Source organism: Silene latifolia, chromosome 11, assembly GCF_048544455.1.
Source record: "Silene latifolia isolate original U9 population chromosome 11, ASM4854445v1, whole genome shotgun sequence".
NCBI classification, from domain to species: domain Eukaryota; kingdom Viridiplantae; phylum Streptophyta; class Magnoliopsida; order Caryophyllales; family Caryophyllaceae; genus Silene; species Silene latifolia.
Genome location: NC_133536.1, coordinates 14,690,828 through 14,718,634, shown reverse-complemented (window position 1 = coordinate 14,718,634; position 27,807 = coordinate 14,690,828). Strand labels below are relative to the sequence as shown.

Below are 27,807 nucleotides of genomic sequence, written 5' to 3'. Positions count from 1 at the left end.
GATTTGCTTTGTCTTTATGAGTGATCTTCTTGCTTGTTTTTGTCTCCTTTGCCTTCCTACTTACATTTGTGTTACACGGTATTGCCATTTGACATTGGGTATTATCATAACTTTTTAATTTTATATAAGTGAACGGTGTCAATGCCTCTTTAAGAAAGCTCGAGTGCCATCATAACTATTCTAATTCTACAAATCTAAAGGTAGTGTTTGTAAACGTGGAATTGATTTCATTTTCAAGTGAATTGTAGAAATCAAAATTATTGGATTCAATTCTAAATCCAATCCCAAAAATTCGTTTGGTGAACACGTGTAATTCAATTTTGGATTTCAACTTCTCAATAGGGTTTGGAAAACTCATGGAAATAGAATTGGAATTGGCGAGGCGGTACAAGTCCACGTCACCAAACTTGTTTTTATAATTTTAAAAATGAAACGAGTGGAGCAAAATTGTAAAAAATGTACCAAGATGAGAGAATAAAATAAGACAAAACAATAAAATTAGATAAGGGTAAAAGGAATTACCACAGTAATTAAAATCTTGACTTGATCTCAGTTGGATTTACTTCTTCTCTACAAATGAATATTTTTGCTGCTCTTTCCTTCTTCTTGTCTCCCTGCATTTTAATTTGTTTTTTTGGGTGTGAACCATCATCCGGTTTATTTGTTTTTTGGGTGTGAATTTTGGTTTAGGCCGGATTCGAGTCGGGTGTATGAGTAAATTTCCATCTCCATTGCTCCTTATACAAACTTGCTCCTGAGTTTGCGTTTATCTTTGATTAAGTTACAAACTTGTTTAGGCGGTCTTATACAAGCCTATTGTAAAACAAGTTAGTTATTGCAACTATTTAGTCACTCTCTTATTTTAGATAACATTCTCTATTTAAGGGTGACACGAAATTAAGGAAACTCAAATTAAATAAGCTAAAGTATTGTGGTGGGATGAGGTAATTGGAAAGAAAAAAGATATTGTGAGATATTATTGTGTGTGAGACGATTAAAATAAGTAATGTTGTAGAGTAAGTCGATTAAAATAAGTATTGTTAGGGGTGAGTTGATTAAAATAAGTACTCCCTCCGGTTTTTTCATATGATCTACCCATTTTATTAAAATACTACACCCATATATTCAACAAATGGGTAGATCATATAAAAACGGAGGAAGTATAAAATTTTACTAAATAAGGAAAGAGAAAGGTATTGTGAATAGATAAAAAAAGGGAAAGGAGGAAGATTATTATTTAGAATAAGAGGGAGTATGATTTATAAGACTAGATAATTGTATAGTTTAACACAAACACAATAATCACATGTTTATTTTTTTACCGTTTTACCATAAAATATGACCATTTTACCATTTTAAATAATCACAAGATAATTTTACCTTTTCCGTCTTTATTATTAAATCCCGTCTTATGCTGAGATCATCTCAAAACAGACCTACTCTTTTTTGTATAGTCGGTCTTACAATAGATTAAATGTTCTCTAGTTACTTGACCTTTTTTTTTGTTAGAGCTTGTATTTCTTATCTTCCCTAACAAAAAAATATTTTAACCATTTTAATTGTGCGAAACCCCGATTCCTTATACCCCTGTCACCCAACACCGGTCTTTGTAATCGAACTGTAGATTTTTTTGGAATAATTAGCATCGTAAATAAGCGAGCACATTACTCTGTTACCAGCGAATTCTGAATAACTTATAAAGTGAGACATAGTTTGGTCGTATAAGCTATAAGCTTCGCCATGAAAGTTGACGTTTGGTAATTAGCCTATTAGTAGCATATTCACAAATATGGATTTTGACCAATATACTGTCAAAATATGCCGTTTACCAAATATATGAAAATAGTAGATTGATGGCGGAGTCCACTAATTTCACTTAAATATGTTTTTACAAAACAGGGCCGGTATCGAGTTCGGAAAGCAACGAATTTTTTTTGCTAAACCGAAGATCTCATGAAGACGATTAATTTGGAAAATAGTTGTCACTTTGCGAACTCGTGACCAAGAGATGTGCAGTCAAAGTTCACTAGACGGTAAAGAAAATCTGAAACCTTTGTCAATGTAATTATGACAGGAACCGCAGAAGTATCAATCTGTAGAAACTAGAAACTCTTCATCACTGGCATCAATTTCTAGCTAATCACTTGAAGAACTAGCGTCAGCAGCAATGACCTGAACTCGTGGTACTCGCGTATGGCTCAGAGCAGCCTGCACAAACAAAAGAGTTCAGTGTACGCTCTAACACCTACATAGCAGTTTCATAGAACAAATTTCTCTTTTAGTCCAATTAACTTCAGTATCTTCCAAAGGATTGGAATTAAATCACCTAAAACCTTTTTATAATTTTAACCCTTCTATACCAAGCCCGTAAACATGGTGAAACTAATACAAGGCTTTGTCAAAGATAAGAGAGGGGTAAAGTGGCGAGAAAATGAAATGCCTAAATCTGCAGAAGGTGGGTGCATCAGTAGATAGGCAAGTGAATATTACCTTGATGCCTAATCTCGCTAAATGCCGCCAATATCAACTCAAAATGCGGCCTCAGTAATCTTTAAGACCTTCACAAAACATTCACATTTTTGCAGTATCCTTAACAAATAATTAATGTATTATAGAGAGTATCGTTTGAACAAAAATTCATACCAGCTCCACTTTTACTTCCCAATAGACCTCTCTGTAGAGCAAGTGCCAGTTCCAAGTTCCGACGACAATTCTTCACCTCCTTTGCCCTGTGACATATGCTAAAATCACTCAGTAACTGATGTCTAATACTTTTAGAAAGTTATCCAAAGAAGGAATCAAATAAAGGGAAACTAAAATAAGGGCACACGTAGAAAGGATTAGGCTCGAGATTTGACCCAATTATTGTACTGTAAAGATCGAAAACTGAAGTTGAAATTGGATGTGTTCTACTGTTTCTAAAACAAACTAGAAATTTAAACAAAAAATCTGCAATTACTGAAATCCTACAAAGAAGAAGATAAAACAGCCAAACCATGAAAACCGCTAAGAATATAAACATTGTCAATCAGTTCAGACGTCAACAGGTCAGGGGAACTCCGCATGAACTACTTCAGATAAGATAACAAACACTCATCAGGCCGATAAGAACTAGGTCTACCAAGTTCAGCCTGTATTTCGCCATAAATACAACATTAAACAACTAGTGTTTATTCAAATGTATCAAACTTCTGATTCGTCATCCTGTAACCCCCAACGTATACATTATACAATAACGCACATAAAATACTCCATTTGTCTTAAGTCATTCGTTTACCTCTTTTATTCCGCCGTTTTACAGAGATGGAAATAGCTGAACTCATTTGGGATTTTTCCTCCGCACTTGCATTATTATTAACATACAGTACAATAATAAAAAAGAAAAGTGGTCTAGAATGTAAAACGGTAAACACAAATACACAATAAATAGTGCGATCATTATTATTTCCTATTCCCGCTTCGGCTGAAAAAGCTCTAGAAGCCATCAGCTCTGAAATTCAGATAGTCGGCTGCACAAATTTGAAAGAAGTCATTGATAAGGTTTTCAGGAGACTAGATTGACTACATACATCGAGAGACGAGACATACTCTATTAACCAACGTACTCCTCAAGCAACACCAATATCTTCATATCAATCCTTACCAAAACATATAGCAAAGTAAATATGTATATCTTATCAAATTAGGAAAATGTATATCTTGCATATCTTGTTTATACCCTAATGTCTCTCCTTGTACTCCTATAAATACTCATAACTTCCAATGTAATATACACAAGCTTTTAACCTAAATATACAAGTCTTATATGGTATCAACGAGACCTCATCGATCCAACCTTCTCCGTCCTAAACGTCCCACCTTCAAACGCCCTTCACGCCACCTTCTCAACTCGTGTCCTTCCACAACAATGACCAACAACACCACCGAAACTTTGGTTCCTAACCCCCATGACAACACCAAACCCCTCACCTCGCTCAACCTCAACAATTGTGTCAAGTTGAATCCGCTCAACTACACGGCCTGGAGGTTCCAGTTAACCAACATCCTTTTTGGATTTAGTCTCCTTGGCTTTGTCCATGGCACCGAAACACCACCACCACAAACCATCAATGATGAAACCAAACAAGAAAAACCCAACCCGGCTTACCTCTCATGGTTAAAACAAGACGAGTTGATCCTTGGTGCTCTCATGGGCACCCTCACCACGGCTCTTCAACCACTTATTGTTCGGGCCAAAACCGCAAAAGAGGCTTGGGACATCCTTGCCAATACCTACGCCAACCCATCGAGGGCACATATCCTCCAATTAAAACAACGATTTGATTCCATCGTCAAAACAACGGACCAAAGTATCTCCGACTACATGAACTCAATAAAGGTTTGTGTAGATCAACTCGCCCTCATGGGCAAAATACTCGACCCCGAAGACATCATAGCCCAAGTTCTTAAAGGACTTGACTACGAAACCTATAAACCTGTCATTCAAACCGTTCGGGCTCGCGATACACCAATCACCTTCGAAGCCCTACACGAAAAGCTCCTTCAACACGACCTCCTCATCACCCACGACACCACACCAACCCACTTCCAACCCTCTGCCAACGCTGCATACCGCCACCAACCACACCAAAACCGCGGCTATTCCCGCTCTCAAAACCCACCCACCTACTCGCAAAACTCACCAAACCCGCAACAAACCAACTACAACAATGCTAACCCTCGTCCTTTCAAAGGACGATGCCAATGGTGTAGAGAAACGGGGCATGTAATTGCGACCGTCCACCTTGTTCAGAAGCTTTTCCGAACATTGTTTTTCCCGAACCTAATTACCGCCAACACCACGCCAACCCAAGCCCATCTCGCCAACTACGCTCCCAACCAAACAGAATTTCCTTATGGACGGTGGTGCTTCACATCACTTAACCCATGACCTCGACACCCTCGCATTCCACTCACCATATGACGGCTTAGATGACCTACTCATCGGTGACGGCTCCGCCCTCTCAATCGAGAATACAGGTTCGTTTACCATGAATAATTTACACTTCAATAATGTTCTTCATGTCCCTAAAATATCTCGTAACATTATCTCAATTTCGCAATTATGTGCTGATAATAATGCTTATGTCATTTTCTCACAAAATTTGTTTATTGTAAAGGAACTCAAAACCGGGAGAACGATCCTCCAGGGCCGAGCAACCAAGGGCATCTACGAATGGAGCCCAATTAAACCCGTCACTCTTGCTGCCGTCAAAGAAAAAGGAACCACGCCAATATCGTGGCACCATAAGTTCGGTCATCCCTCGTATGATGTAATCAAACTTATGAATAAAAGTTTACCAATTATTGTCCTGCATGCTGTGTTTCCAAAAGCAAGAAACTCCCTTTTTCCAATTCTTCATTACGTTCAACAGCTCCCTTAGACCTTCTATTTTCGGATTTATGGACTAGCCCAATCACATCTCGAGACAACTATAAATACTACGTCATATTTGTCGATCACTATACCAAATACACTTGGCTATATCCGTTAAAACGCAAGTCCGAAACTACCATAGTATTTAATCAATTTAAAACCCTCGTCGAAAAATATTTTAATAAACCTATTAGACGTTTTTTCTCCGACAATGGTGGAGAATACATTAAATTAAACACCTCCCTTCTCAATGACGGAATTTCTCACTTTACAAGTCCACCACATACACCGGAACATAACGGTTATGCCGAACGTCGACACCGTCACATCGTCGAGACCGGTCTAGCTTTACTAAACCACGCAGCCCTACCGACTTCCTATTGGCCATTCGCCTTTAGTACCGCAACCTATCTTATAAATAGACTACCTACGAAAACCTTAAATGGAGATTCACCATACTTTAAATTACATAACATTAAACCCAACTACGACAAACTTCACAACTTTGGCTGTCTCTGTTATCCGTGGCTTCGACCGTATACGAAGCACAAATTAGAAAATCGATCCACATCTTGTATTTTCATTGGTTATTCAAATACCCAAAGCGCGTATCACTGTCTCGACCCCAAAACGCATCGTATTTATACGTCCCGACATGTTAAATTCATTGACGATGAATACCCATTTCGCACCTCAAACCCGTCACCCTCATCTCATTCGCAATCTGATGATTGGTCCTCTCTACATATCCCTCTTCTCCCCCATCCAGAGACCACCACGAACCACCCTACCACCACTCCCTCACCTCGCGTTCCCAAGCCCATTACCATCGTTTACACCAGGCGCCCATCGAACCCCTCACCACCGCTACCGAACACCCTCCCTCCACCTTGCCACCCCCGACTTGTCCTCGTCCTCCGTCCCAACCTCCTCCCGCCTTCCTCCACCTCCTCCACCCCCGATAACTCCTCTTCCGCCGCCACACCTACCCCTACCCCCGCCACCCCCGCCCCTCGTGTCCCCAACCCCCCACCTAACAAAACAATAACCACGAGACTTGACAATAACATTCGCAAACCAAATCCTCGCTACGCCAATCTCGCACATACCTCTACATCCATCGACACCCTTCCCAGTACCGTCAAGCAAGCACTCGTCCTTCCGCATTGGAGGCAAGCTATGCAAACTGAGTTTAATGCACTCGAAAAGAACTCCACCTGGTCCCTTGTCCCACGCACCTCCGCTCAAAATATCATCGGCTGTAAGTGGGTCTTTCGCAACAAATATAACCCGGATGGCACCCTAAAACAACATAAGGCTCGCCTTGTTGCCAAGGGCTTCCATCAAAGACCCGGTATTGACTATACCGAAACCTTTAGTCCTGTTGTAAAACCTACAACCGTCCGTCTAATCCTCTCCTTGGCTGTCACTCAGTCATGGTCACTCAGACAATTAGACGTCAACAACGCCTTCTTACAAGGCACCTTAACTGATGATGTATTTATGACCCAACCACCTGGCTTTGTTGAACAAACGAAACCTGACTATGTTTGCAAACTCAATAAAGCGATATATGGCCTAAAACAAGCTCCTCGAGCTTGGTACACCGAGCTAAAAACATATCTTCTTTCCTATGGTTTCAAGCAGTCAATCTCTGACTCATCATTATTTATTTTACGTACTCAAACAACCTTTATATATATGCTCATTTACGTTGATGACATTATTATCACTGGACCACATCCAACACAACTTCACCATTTTATTTCTCAACTGTCGAAACGATTCTCGCTAAAGGACCTCGGCCCATTGTCGTATTTCTTGGGCATTGAAGTCACACCCAATGCCATTGGTTTACATCTAAATCAATCCAAATACATTTATGATTTATTAACCAAATACAAAATGATTGAAGCCAAACCTAACAATACACCTATGGCTACTTCACCAGCGCTTACTCGCGAAGATCACAATCCCGTTCAAGATCACGCCACCTACCGTGCAATTGTTGGAAGCTTACAATACCTATCCCTGACTCGACCCGACGTTGCCTTTGCTATCAACCACCTAGCTCAATACCTTCACCATCCAACGGCTAACCACTGGAATGCCTTAAAACGCCTCTTACGCTATTTGCAAGGCACTCAAACCATTGGTATACAATTATATCGAGACTCACCCTCTTGTCTTCATGCCTTTTGTGATGCAGATCATGCCGGTGACAAGGATAATTACATATCGACGACAAAGCTACATTGTGTATCTGGTCGTAATCCTATCTCCCGGTCATCTAAGAAACAACATGGACTTGCTCTTTCAACCACCGAGGCTGAATTTCGTGCCGTTGCAAATCACGATCGAAACTTTATGGCTTCGAAACCTTCTCATCGAACTTCATATCATTGTCACCAAACCTCCCGCCATCTTCTGCGACAACATGTCCGCCACACTGTATGCTAAAAATCCCGTCTTCCACTCTCGAATGAAACATATGGCGCTATCCTTTCACTTCGTCAAAGAACAACTTCATCAAGGCCATATTCGCCTGCAACACATCGCAAGCAAAGACCAACTCGCTGACATTCTCACGAAGCCTCTCCACAAGGATCACCATTTGAACCTGCGTACCAAGATTGGCCTCTCTCATCGGACGTCCATCTTGCGGGGGCGTATTAACCAACGTACTCCTCAAGCAACACCAATATCTTCATATCAATCCTTACCAAAACATATAGCAAAGTAAATATGTATAACTTATCAAATTAGGAAAATGTATATCTTGCATATCTTGTTTATACCCTAATGTCTCTCCTTGTACTCCTATAAATACTCATAACTTCCAATGTAATTTCACCATTGTATATCTCACCTTGTAGGACTTGTAAACTGTAGCATTAGGTTAACATATGTAAATATATGGACAATTCTCAAGCTATGAACCCAAAAAGCTTTCAATTTGACTTAGCAGAGAAACATAGGAGCAAGGAAGGCTGGTCCTTGGCAGTATTCCGATGTGGGAAAATTTTGGTCGAGAAATATCAAGAATTCTTTTGGGTCATTCCCTCTAAATTTTGGAATTTGTATTACCTATATGTGCCATATTTTGAAGTTTTGCTGATAACTTGTCATTTATATTCATGCTCTGAGAATGCACGACTTAAAATGATGGCGAGATAGTAAACAATTCGCCGTGTACTAAAAATGAATTCAAATCAGAAGAAAATTATGACACTTCTAAGAGTAAGGTAGTTATCAAAAGAACCGTTTTTAAGTTTACGGGTGGTAAAATACTAATTGTGCAGGGTGCAAACTTCTACCACAACTTCCATGACAAAAAAATGGAGAATTGATTCAAGGTAAACTAGGCATAAACTTATGTTAGCCTATTGTGTTACTACTCATTATTTAAATTCATATACCTTTCACAAATTTTGAAACGGATTTTGAAATATGTTACGGCGCCTCTGTTTATTTCAAGCTTGCCTGCCTATCGGCTATCGCCCATCTTTGTTCATGTTGCTAACTTTCAGTTTGGTCGTACTCCTTCATTTTGTAAACCAATGGGTTAACTTAAGACAGCTTTCACACTCGATTAAAATATAAAAAGATTGTGAGAGATCTTAAATTAAGACGATCTGAAGGCTTAAGCAAGACCAAATCTCTTCAAATATTTTGTAGCTGTATATGTAGAGTGTATAATACAAGTTATCAATCAACGTCGGCTATGGTAGCAAATTTCTTCAAAACTGCCAATTTTTTATGTTTTTCTACGATATACCCCTCCAACTTATATACCCCTCTACTTGTTCAAGTAGAGTCTAATCAAATCGTATATCACAGCTTCACATCTTTCTCACATGGATTATCTTATTCATTTGAGCTCTTGAATCATCCTCACTATGATTCAACACAAATTCTCATTTGTGATGGCCGATATCCGTCACTAGCTTGTGACGGGTCAAATTACTGCAAGTCATATTCTCCCATTTCCCTTATGATATCATACCTCTTGCCAATTAGCGAACTAAACAACGAGAGGGAGAATTATGTTTGTTTGCAAATTGCAAAGAAGAAAAAACTCGTTCAACAAAAATTGGAGGGTACGTACAATATATAAAAAAAAGATGGTTCATATCATTTGACTACCAAAGTCAAATGGCGACAATATAAATAAGATGAAGTGTGTATTCTTATTTTTTCATATAATTTGTCTACCAAAGTAAAATACCAACTAATGTCACTTAACTTAAGATCTCATAAAATAATAATCGGATTCACGTAATAATGTACGGAGATGTGTTGGATGAGGGGCCAGTCCTCCCCATTCGGTTTTTGGCATCTTTCTTTGAGACTCTCGGAACACTGCCAAATGTAAAGCAACTGGAGAGAGGTGAGTTTGGGCATCCATTTTGGCAGGTATTTCAGTTTGGGACAATTCATAATGCAAAGAACTCTGAGGGAAGTGCAGTACTGTAACCCCTCTGGCAATTCCTCCATCTCTTTTAATCCATCCAAACGCAAGTGTAGAAGGGTAGCAGCAAGGTTATGCCATGACATCCCACCCAACTCCACTTTTGGACAGTCAAATATAAGCAAACTCTCCAAGGCAGAAACATGCTCCAACCATCCTCTTACGCTAACAAGTTCCGGGCAATAGCTGATGCGTAGGGTTCGCACGGAAGACAATAAATATGTCGGAAACTCATTTACCTCTCCCAAGCTCTCCATTCTCCTATCCCACCATATTTCTATCTCTGAAAGACAATAAATTGGCATTGATTTCAGCCACTCCAAGTTGTTGATTTTCAATGTCTTCAATTTGGGATATGACAAGGGACGAAGTGTGCACCACATATCTCTTCTGGAATCACGTACTGTGAGCTCTTCGAGTTGCGGACATAAAGGGACAAACAATATTCTATACGGAGAATCTTTAGTAGAGGAAAACAGGGAGATGATACCCACTCTACTTGTCCTTCTCGGCTGCTCCTCCTGTCATTAGAGTTGACCATGTGCGACCCTGATTCTGATCTCCGCCACCAACCTTTTAACTTAGGCAACTTGTGAATACTTAGATTATGGAGGCTGGGAAAGAAGGATGATCCTTCATCCGAGACAAGTGTTTCTGAGTCCGCCACATATTCCATATTCGGCAATCCTGAAATCTCTAACGTCTTAAGGTGGGGCAGTTTCCCAATTTGCCAAGGCAGATACAGAAGCTCGCTGCAATCTACGATCCGCAAAGTGACAAGATTAGGGAAATCGAACAACGTCGAGTTACCCCCCCTCCCTGGCCATCTCGGTATTCTGTCACCATGATACCCATTCAACTCCAATGCCTTGACATCACGATGAGGCTGCATTTCTTCCAGCAATGCTTGCTCAGACTCCTTGCTTCCATACTCCTCTCCCTCTCTAAAGTTAATTACAATCTTTTCTAGGTGTTCCTTACTCCTTAAGTAGCCTCCACCACCATGTTCTTCCTTCACAAATTTTGCATTTTTAAGTACTGCTAATTCAATCTTCAAATCCCCTTTCAATTTGTTCAGGTGCTTTAGGTCTTCCAACCCATAAAACCATTGTTTTGAAGTTGAACTTGGTCGAGAACCAACCACAAATTGGCATAGAGTGTGGAGATTGGTCAACATACCTATGCCTGCCGGCATTGGCACATATCTCAGTGCATCACAGCCAACTATATCTAAGGTCTGGCAATTGTTTTAAACTACTACAAGAATGTAAATCCAAAGTTTGTAGATTAACTAGCTTTGTTATCGATTTGGGAAGAACTTCTAGATTGGTATTGTCTGAGAGGTCTAAACTCCTCAGATGTAACAGTTGGCCAATTGATTTTGGTAAACTCTTGGCCCCTGAATAACTCAAATCCAGTGACCTTAAGCGTGTCCATTTTGGTATTGATTTACTTGCTAGTAATTGGCCCACTCTACCCACCGCAAAATGATCCTTGATTTGAAGGCACGTACGAATATGAGTATTATTGAAGATATGTTGTGCATAAGAGTCACTCACACCGGAAGTATAAAAATTCATATGGTGTGCAAAAGAGACATGGCGAACTCGTTTACCCACACTGGAAGTATCAAAACTTATCCTACAAATTTCTCCGCCTGCTACTTTTTCAGCAAAATCATGCAAGAGATCATGTATCTTAAACAATACTTTCTTCCCGATTTTATCCTCGAGTAAATCTTGGAAAAAACACCTTTGAAGCAATATAAGAAAGTAGTCCTCGCCCAAATTCTCTGAATTAATGTAGCCTTGTGCCATCCAAAGTTGAATCAACAGTTTCTTACTAATCTGCCAATCCTTGGGAAAGATAGCACAGTACGCAAAACAAGCTTTCAAAGAAGGGTTGAGTTGATCATAACTTAACTTCAGTATGCGGGTTACTGTATCATTACTTTCACCAAGAAAGTCTAACCCTTTTTCATGAAATGACAACCACTTAGACTTGGATTGACCACGCAGAAGACTTCCAACCACTCTAATAGCAAGCGGAACATTGGTGCACTTTTTCACAATTTCTTTGCCAAGGTTAACTAGTTCATCATCTCTTTCTTCTGCTTGAAACGCCATCCTTTCAAACAAATGCCATGAATCGGATTCTGACAAACCTCGCAACTCATGCATTTGATCACCTCCAATCATTTGGGGAGTTGTTTTTGAGCGCGTGGTTACAATTATCCAACTCCCCCTTCCCCCTACCTTCAAATACCCTTCAAACTGCTGCCACTCATCATAACTTTCAGTCCACACGTCATCTAAGATGAGCAAATATTTTCTCCCTTCTAGTTGCTTCTTAACTTCATGATGTATCTCCTCCAAAAACGACTTATCATCAATGGATGGTCCTTTCACCACTTTCCCTAAAAACGCTTTCAAGCTCCACTGCTGTTCATCCTGATCAGCAATGCAAGTCCACCTCTTCAGTGGGAATGCCTCAGTGATCCTAGGATCGTTAAACACAAGTTGGGCAAGAGCGGTTTTTCCTAAACCTCCCATCCCCATAATGGAAAGCAAAGAAACATTTGGATGATCAACAGTATGAGAACCCAACAACACACCTATAATCTCCTCCACATCTTCCTCCCTTCCGATGATTTTATCACATATAAAAGAAGAAGTCTCCTCCTTTGTAAATTTCATAGGCTTACAGTCAACCTTAAAACTAAACTGATTACTCTTGGTGGCAATTTTGTTCAACTTGTCGTTAACCATTTTGACTTTACTTGAAAGACCGTGAGTAAGAAGCTTAAACCGAGAAAAAAAGGATGTCACCTTGTTGCCTATGAGTTGCTTCTGTTTGGCAAGGGTTAGGAACTCGTCTATGACATCATCGGCGTCGTAAACAGCATCTTTGAGCTCTTGAATGTAATTCTTCTCCTGGCTGCTGAGCAAGTCCTGCTTGGCATCAGCATCCTCAAGAACAGCTCTGACGGTTTGGACAGTGTTCTGGAGATCATCAAGCTGGGATTTGCAGTCAGAAATAGAGCACACTGACTGCATCAGACCCAAAGTTTGGATAGCAGTAAGTATAGTTTGAACTAAGGATAACGTTGTTGAAAGATCCATGATTGTGGGAAAGGAATGATATCTCTGGAGTTTTTGTTTTGTTTTTCTGTAAGTTTGTAAATGCAAGATTTCAGATAAATGGATAAGCAATAATAGAGAGGGCAAGATTTCATAACCACATACGCGTTTTGTAAAATATGTTGACTTGCTAAAGACTTTTGTCATTGAAACGTCAATGCCAAGTAGGCCAGTAGGACTGGAGTTCGGTTAGATTATCAAATCGGCTCGTTTACACCCACAAGGAAGTAATTATTAATTCTACAAAGGTAACGACTGAAACTTCGAATAATGGAGCCCCAATTCTTATTTCAGACCAAGGTATCCGTCTTATTAATAAGACGGATACCATATTCTCTCACAAAATACCCATTTAGGGTGAGTGGAGAAGCACATGGGGGGTCCCACCTTTGTCCCTTCTACCCATTTCCTCTCACACAACGACCCGTCTTAAAATCCGACCCGTTTTAAGCAAGACTTACTCATAATGGAGAACTCAACACTAGTAAGTTCAATTTCTTTTTTGAATCAAAATTTTCTCATTGAATCTTTTATTACAGATTTCTTACACAGCTCAATGAAAGATTTGTGCTCGGTGTACCACCAATGAGTTATACTCCTTCCTATTTTAGATAATGAGCTTGAAACATGAATGATGTTGTCGGAAATTCATCCTTTCATTTTCAGACTTGTTCACTTTATTATGTAAATGGGATTTGGAATAAACATAATACTCTCTCCGATTCTTCGGAATTATATTACCTTTTAAAATTTGTGAGGACGATTTCAGTCAACTGATTTCAGGGTGCGGATAATGGAGATATGAGATGAGTGGTCTAAAAATAAAGGAGTCCAATTATTTGCGGATAATGGAGATATGAGATGAGTGGTCTAAAAATGAAGGAGTCCAATTATTTGAGTTCACAGTTATAAAATCCACACACTTTGTTCACAGTTTATAAAATCCAATTATTTGAGTTCACAGTTTATTTGAGTTCACACGACAATCAGTAAACTTGACTTGGATTCATCACAAGTTTGTGACGGATCAAGTATCAATCACTTGGGTGGATAAAACAAAAGTAAGAGTGCATGGGAAATTACAAATGGCTTACGAAATTGGGTATTATTTGACCCGTCATAAGCTTTGTGACGGATATCGGTAAACTTGACTTGCATTTTAGTCTCCGAGATCAATGGGCGTCTCATTCTAATGTTTTTCATACATTCAATTTGATTTTGTCCATCAATTTTGAAATATGATTGAAACTACTGCATATGATTACAGATACTTAATAATTGATCAAAAGGATACGGAGTATAAGATTATAAGGTACTCCGTATCAAGTAAAGACTTGAATACGAGTATATGACTATATCAGTACCACAATCACGATGAGAGAAATAAATAAGACAAAACAATAAAATTAGATAAGGGTAAAAGAATTACCACAGTAATTAAATTCTTGTCTTGATCTCGGTTGGATTTACTTCGTCTCTACAAATGAATATTTTTGCTGCGTTTAAATACCTAATGTTACCTCTTTCCTTCTTGTTGTCTCCCTGCATTTTTTGTTTTTTTGGGTGATTTTTATGCAATTCATGGACTATATAATCAGTTGTATATGTTGTACGGTGTAGAATCTGAGCTTTGTGATTAAGTATCTGAGCTTTATGTTAAAGAATATGAGCTTTATTAGAAAGAATTGAACTCATCCATTTACACATTAAAAACATAAACTTTGAATTAGCTCAGAAAGAATACATATAAGCTCAAATTCTTATACATTGGTTGTACAATGCTTATGATACAAGTATACAACTGGATGTATAATCCTATTTGTGATTTTTATGATGTGAAGTTGTGAGCCATCTGGTTTATTTGTTTTTTTGGGGTGTGATTATGTGACTATGAACTATCTGTTTTCACAAATGCGGATTCGAGTGTATGAGTAAATTTCCTCCCCATTGCTCCTTATCTTATACTCCTTTTTATTCCGAATAATTGTCCCATTTGAACAATTGCATGAATATTAAGGAATGAAGTTAAAATAATAAGGGCGCGTTTAGTTCGCGCGTGGTTATGGGTTTGGAATCAGGAATGGTTTGGAACTTGATTTCTCATATCCTGTGTTTGTTTCAATTTTGGCTGGAATGGAGTTGAATTTCATCAAAGTTAAAAAAATCTAGAATACAACATTAAAAATAATTATTTTTGATATTGAAAAATCATGAAAATTAAAATTTGATCAAATAAATGTAAAAAAAAAATTCATTTAAAATGTTCCATATAAGTTTTTTTCATGATTTTTGGTTTTATTATTTGATACTCATGGGTATTAATCTCATACCCACCTCCCCCCTTGGATATGAGAAACCCATACCTCATGGGTTTGAGGTATGGGTATGAAACCTTCATTTTTGCCAAACAAATGCCTAGTATGAGTTTGACTAATTCCAAACACATACCTCATACCTTTGTGAGTTGAAACAAACACCCCCTAAAAGTATGGAGTTAAAATAATGAAAAGTATTGTATAGGGGTAAGAATATAAGAATTAAATAATGAAAAATATTGAATATGATGGTTTAGGGGTGGTTGGGGTGGTAAATAAAGAAAATAGTTAAGGGTAGGAAAGTCAAAAAAACATGTCCAAATTTGGCAAATGTGACAGTTATGTGAATAGACGGAAATGGCAAATGAGACACTTATTCGGAATAGGAGGGAGTATATATATATATAGTTTGACCGGGAGATATAACATTCTAACTACCTCTAAATATTTTTACATAATTACAATTTGATCCAGCAATTATTAAATTATGGTTGTTATTCGAAAGAAGGAGATTTGTTGTATCATTGAGTTGATTATGCAGAGTAGATATTATTGTTTTCCTTAACTAATTGAAAAACAAACAAGTATTAATAAACAAATTCTAAAAACTATCAGTCCAAGTATCATATATATATATAAACTTCATATTGGTTTATTTTCCTAAAAAAAAAGTATTTTATTAATCACACTCTTTTATTCTTATGTAAATATTATGTTGTAATTATTTGTTGGTCAAGCAGCATACATAAAATCTTAGACATGTGAAATTTATCACACATTATTTTAATATCCGTGCAACGCATGAGCAAGAAAACTAGTAAGTATTGTTGTGGGGTGAGGTGGAGTATTATTGTGGGGTAAGGTGATTAAAATAAGTATAAAACTTTACTAAATAAGGAAATAGGGAAGGTATTGTGAATAGATGAAAAAGGAAAGAGAGAAGTTTATGTAGAATAGGAGGGAGTATTTAATTATAATTAAGATATAATATTAATAATAACTATTTTATAAAGTTTTTACTAACTTATTTGGTGAAAAAATAAAATTATAAAGATAAATTCAAAAAAATGGAAATTAATAGTGATTACCAACTTTTACGAAAAAATTTATCGAAAAAAATTATGGTGTAGCGGGTTAATGAGTAAGCCTGGCGGGTACGGTTTTATATTTCCACCCGTTGGGGCGGGGATGGTTTTGGAATCTTGTACCCGCCACGGGTGGTGGGGCGGGGATGGGTACGAGTTTTTCTTGGTGGGTACGGGTACGGGGGAGCCTATATCCACCACCGTCCCGCCCCAATGACACCCCTAATTAAAATGGGTTCAGTAATACTTTATTTGGATAGATATTACTAGAGGCGGTAAATGGGTCATTCGGGTCGGGTATGGGTCAGGTCATTTCGGGTTTGCCATGCATTTCGGATCAGGTCGGGTCATTTCGGGTTTCGGGGTCACTTTCGAGTATGGGTCATTTTGGGTCGGGTCGCTTTCGGGTTAATGGTTAAAACACTTTAGTTAGTACTATTTTGATTATAAAATATTATTTTGCAAATTTAACTATTTATAAGGGATGATTATAACAAATGAAACTCTATTTGGTGTAAGTAACATTAATTTGACTTAGTACTTGACGTTTCGGGTTACTTTAAGTCATTTTCAATAAGGTTAGTTATGGGTCGGGTCATTTCAGGCCGGGTCATCTTGGGCCGGGTCACCATTGGGTCAATCAAGTTTCGGGTCGGGTCTGAGTCGGGTTCGCATGTTCGGGTCTCGGGTCAGCTTTGTCAGGTCTAGATGTGAGAAGTCTTTTACTAAAATAAGAGGATTACATAGAATTAGAAAGGGAAGCACACAATTTAATCTGACTTGTAGTTAAGTTGAACAAAACTTAAACCCGATTTGAAATGACCCAATTTTTTGAGATCATCAAATTAAAAACACAAATTCTCATTTGTGACGGTCGATATCCGTCACAAGATTGTTACGAGTCAAATAAAATCTATATGAGAGGATAAAGACAAATTATTTGTGATTTCCTATGTATTTTACTTTTTGTCTTATATACTATGTGGGTGATATTTGACCGTTCACAAGTTTGTGACGGATATATCCGTTACAAGTGAGACCTATTGAATTAAAAATGCCCCGAATTTTACTTTTAGTTAGTCATTTATTTCCAACTAGTTTTAGTGTCGTGAAATTCACGCGTACGTTTGAGTTTAACTGTGTAAGTTCATGCATAAATGTAAATTTATTCGTTTCGAACATGTTGACAACTTGTTGAATACGATGACACACAAAACTGTTGCAGTGTATAGTTCATTTATTTTGGTAGTGGTGTGTCAATTTAACTTGAAACTGTATAATTTTTTTTTTTGACAGCTAAAACTTCATAATTGAACATTGAGAATTGTGCTACAAAATTAATCATGTCAATTGAATAATCGATACATGTGAAACTCATTTTCATAATTGACTTCTATTCTCTTATATAGAATCATAAGTACATACTTGTATATAGGACAAAAAAAATGTATTGAAGAGTACATACTGGTACATTGATGTTTAATTGTTATTTATTTTTTCTAGGGATATTCTACATGGCACCCCTCAATTTTGCGACTTTCTACATTGTACCCCTACACTTATTAAAACATATATGGTACCCTTAATTGTTGTCCTTATCACTAAGTGTGCCCCTAAACTTTATTTTCTGTCAATTAAACTCAGTTTTAGGCGCTAAGTGATTACTTGGATGCGTGCTTAACCAAGCTTGGCATTTATCATCCCATGACATAAGGACTCTATTAGGCTCAATATCCATCTTTGGACGTGATAATTTGGCAAGGATTCAACAAATTTTCCGTCAAAAACTTCTTAGCCCATATATATCAATAAATATTAGGATCGAGATGGATATTGAACCCAATAAAGTCCTTATGTCATGGGATAATAAATGACAAGTTTGGTTACGCGTCCAAGTCATTACCTTACGCCTAAAACTGAGTTTAATTGATGAAAAATAAAGTTTAGGGGTACACTTAGTAAAAATGACAACAATTAGGGGTACCATATATGTTTTAAAAAGTGTAGGGGTACAATGTAGAAAGTCGAAAAATTGAGGGGGATCATGTAGAATATCCCAATTTTTTCTAAGGGGGAAAAAAGCAAAATTTAATATTTATTGTGCTTTAATTAATGATATATTTCCAACTTTTTTTTAAAATAATGCATGATGAAGTGACTTTCTGAAATGAACATAAAAAAGGCGAATTGTGCAAGGTGATATTTGATCGTCTTTATTTTTTCATTTTGTTTTTCTCCGTCTTCAATACACTTTTTTTTATGTTGTCTTTTGTTACTTTTGTTTGTTTCACATAATTATTTTTGGCTTTCATTTATTATTTTCACATCACTATATATTTTATATATACAATGTTGAATAATATGGTTTTAGAAAAGTTTTCATGGAGTACTCTACGTTGTCCTTCTAGAATGATATTCTAATTTTGTTACGATATTATAATATTTGAACACATATTATAAAACAAATATGGTAAAGACATTTTTTTACGTCCTCTTTATGTTTCCAATTAATTGAAATTGACGGGGTATATAGCAAAAGAAAGATAGCATTAATAAATGTCGTAAAATTTACGTGATGCAAGGTAATTTTTATTTCTCATATAACTTATTTTAACAATAAAATCTCATAATTTAAGATCACAAATTGTTGTGTGAGCCATTTTATCTATAACTAACCAAATAACTAAAAACCCAAATAAATTAGTTATTAAACTTGTAGAAAATTATTTTATTTTGAGAAACTAAAATTTTATATTGATAAATTGTATATTTAGATATGTTAGTTTTCATCATAAAATGTGGGGTCGTTAAAATAAAATTAAAATATAAATAAACTTAATTATTTTGTTTGGACTTCTCTCTTTTTGGGTCAGTCTTATGCTATAGGACGGTCCTATAGGAGAGTTGCCGATTTAAGATTTAGTATTTACATTGATGTTTAATTATTATTTAGTTTTCTTTAAGGAGAAAAACAGAAGTCAAGTTTAATATTTATTGTGCTATAATTAATGATATAATTTTTCCAACATTTTACTTTTTAAATAATGCTTGATGATGTGGCTTTTTGAAATGAACATACAAAGGGAAATGGTGAAATTTTATGTTTTATTGTTGCTTTTTTATTATATTTATAGATTTGTTAACCTGTTCGTATCTTCTTTTAGAAATCCGATTTGAAATGACCCAAACTTAGACCCTCTGTCCTCGTGATTAATGGATAGTGACGAAACATCACAAAATCTCATTTGTGACGACACGTATCCGTCACTCTAGAGTGACGGATACCATTTTCCCTCACAAATGACCCAAATAGAGGAGAGAGGGAAGCATATGGGGGTGCCCCCACCTTGTCCCCCCTATCCGTTTTGTGAGTGGCATTATCCGTCACTTGCTCCGACCCGTCTTCAGCAAGACTAATTGACGAAACATAGATAAAAACCCCAGGCCCCAACGAGGAATATACCATATCCCCAAATGACACGATTTAAGACACATACCCGAATTCCACCCAGAATCAGAAACTAACTTGATTCAATTGATCCGACCCAAAACGCATCTAACAATCAAACTAACTCATTTTGGAACCAAGTTACACAATATTATTGTCAGCTTTAGCTTGTGTATTTTCAGTAGTCGTCAGTTGAAAAGAGCAACAAGGGTACTTTGGGCCATGTTTTATTGGACTGATAACCCTCTCTTTCGCTACTTGTGCTCTGTTGCACAGAAAGCCAACAGTCATAAGTCGAGACTATTTAATCTCGGTGGCACCGGTAAATAAAGAACAAAACACACATGTAAGTCAGAAGACTCGGTCTCATAGTACAGGAGAAAGATTCAATTGCTCTCATAAGGAACCAATATATTGTATTGAATGAATATCCCTTGTAGTTTTACTCCCGGGAAATCCATAGTAATACCATAATTTCACGACACAAGCAAACATTTTTTAATGTAAACCCATGTAGCAATATTTCTACTTGACTAGCATTTCAAAAGATACAGACTAACAAATAATCCCTACGCCAAAAACCGCCATTAGAGACTAGAGAGTAGAAATAAGAATTCTAGCATTTCATGATTCCTCCTGACGAGCTTGTGCAACAGCTATCTCAGAATCTAACTTGTTCAGAAACTGCTCACTAACATGTTTAGCTACAGAGATCATGTCATGGATTACACTCGGATCCAGACCGGCCCCACGGCCCCCACAACGGTTGGTTAGGCCACAAATATGACCTTTCCGGTTTACAGAAATAGAAATAGCTGAACTCATTTTGGGATTCTTCCTCCTGCAGTTGCATCTACTGTATAGTTTTTTCCCACCTAAACCAACATCAAAATTAGCATTCAAATAATGTACAAGCCAAACGAGAAATAATGAACCTATTCAGATCCCTTCGTCCTATTTATATTGTTCTCATTTGACTTTGGTCATCAACCAATGTCGACTATGGTAGCTAATATCTTCAAATATATGAAGAGTTGCAACGGAAAATGAATTATGGATGGAACCTTGGTGAATGTAATTAAGACAGGGACTGTGGATGTGTCAAACTGTAGAAATTCGTCATCACTGACATCAATTTCCCAGCTGATCACTTGAAGATATAGCGTCAGTGGCAATGACCTGAACTCGTGGTACTGGTACTCCTGTATCGCTCAGAGCAGCCTGCACAAACACAGGATCAGTTTAATCCAGAAGCAGATGCTCCATTTAAGCTCTAACAATATTGTTGGGATTACTTTCACACTGATAGACATACTCTCCAAGGCAGAAAGATGCTCCAGCCATCCTCCCACTCTCTTAAGTTTAAGGCAATCATCAATGCTCAGGTATCGCAGGGAAGACAATGAACAGGTCGGAAACTCATTTACTTCTCCCAAGCTCTCCATTGTCTCCTCATCCCTTATGAATATACTTACAAGAAATTGAGAGTACTCCATAGGCATTGATTTCAGCCACTTCAAGTTGTTGATTCCAGCTTCTTCAATTTCAGGTACGACAACAGCGGCTGATAACGAGGTGAGATGTTCAAATTGCGGACATAAAGGAACAAACATCATCTTTTCACAAGAATTTTATACTGAGATACTTTAGTGTGCTTGATGGATAAATAAAATATATTTTCATTAAAACACACCTTTTTGTGAAATCACTCAATTTGGTGATTAATTTTGCAATTTCAATTTTTTTCTTAAATTAAAATAGAAGGGTGAAAAATGCGAAAATTAATTTAAAATCTATAGGTAATATGTAAAACAAAATAAAACTCTAGTGTCTAAATATAAACTAGTTTATTACGTTACGTAGTACAATGGTAAACACAAATACGTAGTGCTATCATTATTAACAGAAAACTGCTCTAGAATGTACAAGGTTTGGTCAATGGTTTGGCCAAGAGTCGGGTCACGAGCAGGGTAGACATGGTTGTTGAAGGAAGCACATTGGCCGGTGTGGCCCCCGGAAAGGGCGACGAGATCGGTGGCGGTCAGGTTTCTTTTGGATACAATAAAAAGACAACTGCTCTAGAATGTACAATGGTAAACACACACACGGTACAGTGAGTAGTGCGATCATTATGCCTACGACCGCCTCACTTCAAGTGTTGATATGTGTTGGATGAGGGGCCAGTCCTCCCCATTCGGTTGTTTGCATCTTTTACACAGACTCTCAGAACAATGCCAAAGCTCGAATTCCTGGAGAGAAGTGAGTTTGGGCATCCATTTTGGCAGAAATTTTAGTTTGGGACAATACCAGATGACAAGATATCGGAGGGAAGTGCAGTACTGCATCCCCTCTGGCATTTCCTCCATCTCAGAGAAACCGCCCAAAAACAAGTCTTGAAGACTACCAGCAAGGTTATGCCATGACATCCCACCCAACTCCACTTTTGGACACTCATCTATACGCAACTTCTCCAAGGCAGACAGATGCTCCAACCATCCTCTTATGCTAACAAGTTCCGGGCAAAGAACGATTTGTAGGGTACGCAAATTTTTCAAGGCAGAAAGCTGCTCCAACCATCCTCCCACGCTCTTAAGTTGAGGGCAACTATCGATGCGTAAGATTAGCAGGGAAGACCATAAACAGGTCAGAAAATCATTTACCTCTCCCAAGCTAACCTCTTTAGTCACTATTTCTATCTCTGAAATAAACTGAGTGTACTCCATTGGCATTGCTTTTAGCCACTCCAAGTTGCTGATTGTCAGCTGATGGCGAGGTCTGCAACTCATACATCTCCTGAAATCATGTATTTCGAGTTCTTCGAGTTGCGGACATAAAGGAACAAACATCATCTTATTGCAAAAAAATATACTGAGAATCTTTAGTAGAGGAAAACAGGGAGCTGATACCCACTTTACTTGTCCTTCTGGGCTGCTCCCACTGTCATCAAGATGGACCACGAGAGACCCTAAATCTGATCTACGCCACCACCCTTTTAACTTAGGCAACTCAAAAATCTGGAGCTCATGGAGGCAGGGAAAGAAGGATGATCCTTCACCCAAGACAAGTGTTTCTGGATCTTCATCCATGAAATCCTCCATATTCGGCAAATACGAAATCTGTAGCGTTTTAAGGCAGGGAAGTTTCCCAATCTGCCAAGGCAGATAGAGCAACTCACTGCAATCTTCGATCTTCAAAGTGACAAGATTAGGGAAATCAAACAACGCCGAGTTATCCCCCCTCCGTGGCCATCTCGGTATTGTCTCACCATGGTACCCATTCAACTCCAATGCTTTAACATCACGATGAGGTCGCATCTCTTCCAAAGCAATGCTTGCTCAGACTCCTTGCTTCCATACTCCTCTCCGAAGCATCTAAAGTTAATAACAATCGTCTCTAGATGTTCCTTACTCCTTAAATAGCCTCCCCCGCCTTGTTCTTCCTTCACAAATATTGCATTTTTAAGTACTGCTATTTCAATCTTCAAATCCCCTTTCAATTTATTCAGGTGACATAGGTCTTTCAACCCATTAAAACATTGGTTTGAAGTTGAACCTGGTCGAGAACCAACCACAAATTGGCAGTTTGCAGATTGGTCAACATACCTATGCCAGCCGGCATTGGCACATATCTCAGTGCATCACAGCCAGCTATATCTAAGGTGCTTAGATCAACTAGCTTGCTCACATCATCTGGCAGTTGTTTTAAACTCTTACAATTATGTAAATTCAAAGTTTGGAGATTTACTAGCTTGCTCACATCATCTGGCAGTTGTTTTAAACTCTTACAATTACATAAATTCAAAGTTTGGAGATTTACTAGCTTTGTTATTGACTTGGGAAGAACTTCTAGATGGTGACTGAATGAGAGGTCTAAACTCCTCAGATGCAACAGTTTACCTATTGATTTTGGTAAACTTTTGGCATCTGATTCACTCAAATCTAAAGACCTTAAGCATGTCCATTTCAGTATTGATTTACTTGCTAGTAATTGGTCCACTCTACGTGTACCCATAATTTGAAGACATGTACGAACATGAGTATTGTCAAAGATGTGATGTGCATGAGGATTGCTCACAAAAGACACATGGCGAACCCTTTTACCCACACTAGAAGTATCAAATCGAACCTACAAATCTCTTCGCCCGCTACATTTTCAAAGAAGATCATGCAAGAGATCATGTATTTTAAACGAGTCAATCCCACCGAATTCGTCCTCGAGTAAATCGTGGAAAAAACACCTTTGAAACAATATAAGAAAGTACTCCTCTCCTAAATTCTCGGTGTTAATGTAGCCTTGTGCCATCCAAAGCCGAATCAACATTTGCTTACCAATCTCCCAATCCTTGGGGAAGATAGCACAGTACGCAAAACAAGCCTTCAAGGACGGGTTAAGTTGATCATAACTTAACTTCAATATGCGGGTCATGGTATCATTAGTTTCACTAAGATAATCTAACCCTTTGTCGTGAAATGATAGCCACTTAGACTTGGATTGACCACGCAAAAGACTTGCTACTATTCTAATAGCAAGCGGGACATTGGTGCACTTTTTAACAATCTCTTTGCCAAGTTTAACTAATTCATCATCTCTTTCTTCTGTGTGAAATGCCATCCTTTCAAACAAATGCCATGACTCCGGTTTTGACAAACCCTGCAACACATGCACTCGATCACCTCCAATCATTTCGGCCGTTGTTTTCGAACGTGTAGTTACAATTATCCAACTCCCACTTCCCCCTACCTTCAAAAACCCCTCAAACTGCTGCCATTCATTATAAGTTTCTGTCCACACGTCATCTAAGACGAGCAAATATTTTTTCCCTTCCAATTGCCCCTTAACTTCATGATGCATCTCCTCCAAAGACGACTTATCATCAATGGATGATCCTTTCACAACCTTCCCTAAATACCCTTTCAAACTCCACTTTTGTTCATCCTGATCACCAATGCAAGTCCACCTCTTCAGTTCGAATGCATCACTAATCCTAGGATCGTTATAAACAAGTTGGGCAAGAGCGGTTTTTCCCAAACCTCCCATCCCCACAATGGCAAGAGAAGAAACAGGTGGATGATCAACATTAACAGAACCCAACAAGACACCTATAATATTCTCCACATCGTCCTCCCTCCCGATGATTTGATCACACAAAAAAGAAGAACTCTCCTCCTTTGTAAATTTCAGAGGCTTACAGTCAACCTTAAAACTAAACTTATCACTCTTAGTGGCAATGGTGTTCAACTTGTCATTAACCATTTTAACTTTACTTGAAAGTCTGTGAGTAAGAAGCTTAAACCGAGAAAAAAAGGATTTCACCTTGTTGCGTCTGAGCTGCTTCTGCTTGGCAAGGGTTAGGAACTCATCTAACACATCATCGGCGTCATAAACAGCATCTTTGAGCTCTTGAATGTAATTCTTCTCCTGGAAGTTAAGTGAGTCCTGCTTGGCATCAGCGTCCATAAGAACAGCTCTGACGGTTTCTACGGTGTTATGGAGGTCATCAAGCTCAGATTTGCAGTTAGAAATGGAACAAACTGAATGCATCAGACCCAAAGTTTGGATAGCAGTAAGGATAGTTTGAACTAAGGATAACGTTGTTGAAACGCCCATGATTGTGGAAAATGAATGATCTCACTGAGTTTCTCTTGTTTTTTTTTTTTTTTTTTGGTTATGTTTGTAATTTGTAAATGCAAGATTTCAGATTAAGTAGCAAACTAGAAAGTAGAAGGGCTGATGACAGCTGACTTGGTAAAGACTTTGTAAAGATTAGTAACCACATGTTTACAGCACATCATGTGGTTCATAAATAGAGTTGACTTCGTAAAGACTTTGTCATTGACAAGTCAATGCCCTTAGGATGTGAGTCGACTTCGTAGAGACTTTATTTCCAGCTGAGCGAAGCCCAATATAGAAAATATCTAATGAAATAATTTCTGCGAAAATGACGATTGACCCCCCTTAAATTTGTCCAGTAAGAGCATCTCTAACCCCAACTAGTGCTAATCCCGTGCAAAAATTGCACGGGGTTACTTGTTAAACAATTGTTATTATTAAATTATGAATGGAGAAAATGTAGAAATATTGAAATTCAAATATACAAAATTAAGTAAGTAAGAATATAGTAAAGACAATAACATTAATACAGTCGTTATTACATGAGACGGTTTTACACGGTGAGACGATTTCGTTGGATATAAAAACAACTTACTTATTAGTATTAGATAAATAGTTTATTTGTTGAAATGAACCGTCTCACAGGGTGATTCGTTTTACACTATAATTCATGTCAATCTACATAGGCTCAATAACAAAGTGTTGGCTCAAAATCTAAATCTACTCACCTTATTCTAAATGTGCACAAAGGAGTTTACTGTTTAAATGAACAGTTCAAAACGAATCGTTTTGATCGTTTGCCCATTTTGTTTTTCCCTTCCGTATTCTCACTCCAACCTCATCAGTCCTCACTCCTCACTCCTCACTACTCTTCCTAACTCTCCTTCCCTTTTCTCTGTCTTCTCCCCTCTTTCCTCTTTCCTCTTTGCTACTTTATTACCCACAAAATCTTTTATCGTTAAACCGATCAAACCTCCATTTCAAACCGATCAAACCTCTATTGATAGGGATATTCTGCCTTCAACTTGTACTATCCACATCCACAAGAATGGTCATATCCTCATGAAAAAACATCGTGCAAGGTTTCATTTTTGTTTCTCTTTTGTAAATTTTGTGTAAAGTTTAGGGTTTTAATTGGATTTTTGATAGGTTTGTTTCATTTTACTTGCCCAGATCTGTTAATTGTGGTTTTATTTGGGTACATTTTGACTAGGGATTCTGACTTGATTGTTTGTCGTTGGTTCTTTAAATGGTACTCCGTAGTTGATTTGATTGGTTATTTTGGGATTAAGGTTCTTTTTTAGATTTGTACATCTCGGTGTTTTTGTAATCGAGTTTGGAGATGTGTATTACCAGTTAAGATTCTACTTTTTGTAATGATACGGGTTTCAATTTACTGAGGTGCTTGGTTATATATCTTTCATGTGATTTTTAACAACTTATATGTTTTGTTCCCCAATTTGGGGAGGGGGAGGGTTTATTTGCGAGGTATTTTCAAATTACCTCACTAATTATTCAGTTTTGCTGCGTGTTGATAGTAACACGCATTTGTGAATGGATCCTATACTTGGAGTGAAAGTTATGAGGTTGCAGTTTAGTGAATATATCATTCGGGTATGTTGAAAGATTAAAATAGGTATCCACTATGAGCCAAGTTATAGTTTGGCAGTAGAAAAATGGTTATTAGGTTTCGGTAATTAAGTTAATTGCTCCTATTGGAATATTCGAGTAGGAACTGCAATGAATTAATTTGAAACTGAGTAAAAGGAAGATTTGAGTTGGGAGTGCATCAAGGACATAAGCATTACATTTGAGGTATCTGTGCATAAAATTATGAATTAGCCATTAGCTGTTCAGCTTATTAATATGACATGATCAGATTGTTAAAACTGTTTTACATAGTTCGAGGTATGCGCTCTCTAATTGAATATGAAGAGAGTGTTTTTGTGTTCAGTGTCGAGAGGAAATTTTAGGTGATTGCATTATCAATTTGCTCCCTAAGCTAAAAAAACCTGGATCCGCTACTCATTGAGTTTTTTTAGTGTAGGATTATTATAGGATTTTGGAAGTGGATTATGATGCTACTGGCAAATCCATTCGGTCGAATTACGTACGCCATGCATTGGTTAGTTTTATTACTTTTTCATGTTTATTATGATGTTTGATTTGACAAGCTTGTATGTTTAAAGTTTAAGGAAGTTTACTGGTATGTTTTGATGATGGTTTGCGCTGTAGAAATGGCACCCAGATAGCAAAATATGAGGATGGTGCCACATCCAAGATTCAAGGGATTAATTAAGTCTATCAAGGTAACTGTGTGAG

General features: G+C 37.7%; 2 protein-coding genes and 1 long non-coding RNA gene across 7 annotated transcripts; 1 reads left to right on the top strand and 2 right to left on the bottom strand.

Moving 5' to 3' along the window:
* Nucleotides 1–1,731: 1,731 nt before the first annotated feature.
* Nucleotides 1,732–14,596, bottom strand: LOC141611152 (putative disease resistance protein RGA1). Of its 3 annotated transcripts, XR_012528534.1 has the most exons (4): nucleotides 11,447–13,174; nucleotides 2,644–2,729; nucleotides 2,491–2,558; nucleotides 1,732–2,208 (listed from the first exon to the last, which is right to left on the bottom strand). XR_012528534.1 is itself a non-coding variant. In XM_074429606.1 (3 exons), exons 1-2 carry the CDS (start codon nucleotides 13,172–13,174, stop codon nucleotides 2,655–2,657), a joined length of 1,803 nt encoding a protein of 600 aa, XP_074285707.1. In that variant the 3' UTR covers nucleotides 1,732–2,208; nucleotides 2,644–2,654. The 3 variants fall into 3 exon arrangements, 2 of the variants coding, with proteins under 2 accessions (XP_074285707.1, XP_074285706.1); XM_074429606.1 differs by lacking the exon at nucleotides 2,491–2,558; XM_074429605.1 differs by lacking the exons at nucleotides 1,732–2,208; nucleotides 2,491–2,558; nucleotides 2,644–2,729 and adding an exon at nucleotides 14,457–14,596 and having other exon boundaries at nucleotides 8,662–13,055.
* A 5,662-nt stretch (nucleotides 14,597–20,258) lies between these two features.
* On the bottom strand, nucleotides 20,259–25,993 carry LOC141611146 (putative disease resistance protein RGA1). Of its 3 annotated transcripts, XM_074429599.1 has the most exons (5): nucleotides 23,692–25,954; nucleotides 22,563–23,618; nucleotides 21,171–21,333; nucleotides 20,940–21,096; nucleotides 20,259–20,750 (listed from the first exon to the last, which is right to left on the bottom strand). In XM_074429599.1, the coding sequence occupies exon 1, from the start codon at nucleotides 25,480–25,482 to the stop codon at nucleotides 24,028–24,030; it is 1,455 nt and encodes a 484-aa protein (XP_074285700.1). In that variant the 5' UTR covers nucleotides 25,483–25,954; the 3' UTR covers nucleotides 20,259–20,750; nucleotides 20,940–21,096; nucleotides 21,171–21,333; nucleotides 22,563–23,618; nucleotides 23,692–24,027. The 3 variants fall into 3 exon arrangements, with proteins under 3 accessions (XP_074285700.1, XP_074285701.1, XP_074285702.1); XM_074429600.1 differs by lacking the exons at nucleotides 21,171–21,333; nucleotides 22,563–23,618 and having other exon boundaries at nucleotides 25,189–25,991; XM_074429601.1 differs by lacking the exons at nucleotides 20,259–20,750; nucleotides 21,171–21,333; nucleotides 22,563–23,618 and having other exon boundaries at nucleotides 20,799–21,096; nucleotides 25,189–25,993.
* A 312-nt stretch (nucleotides 25,994–26,305) lies between these two features.
* On the top strand, nucleotides 26,306–27,807 carry LOC141611149 (uncharacterized). The gene is made up of 3 exons (XR_012528529.1): nucleotides 26,306–26,567; nucleotides 27,533–27,610; nucleotides 27,721–27,807. It is a non-coding gene; the product is annotated as an uncharacterized LOC141611149 (long non-coding RNA).

What these genes read in the sequence shown, in the direction of transcription:
- LOC141611152 (XM_074429605.1), bottom strand. Translation starts at nt 13,009, where the DNA reads ATGGATCTTTCAACAACGTTATCCTTAGTTCAAACTATACTTACTGCT.
- LOC141611146 (XM_074429599.1), bottom strand. Translation starts at nt 25,482, where the DNA reads ATGGGCGTTTCAACAACGTTATCCTTAGTTCAAACTATCCTTACTGCT.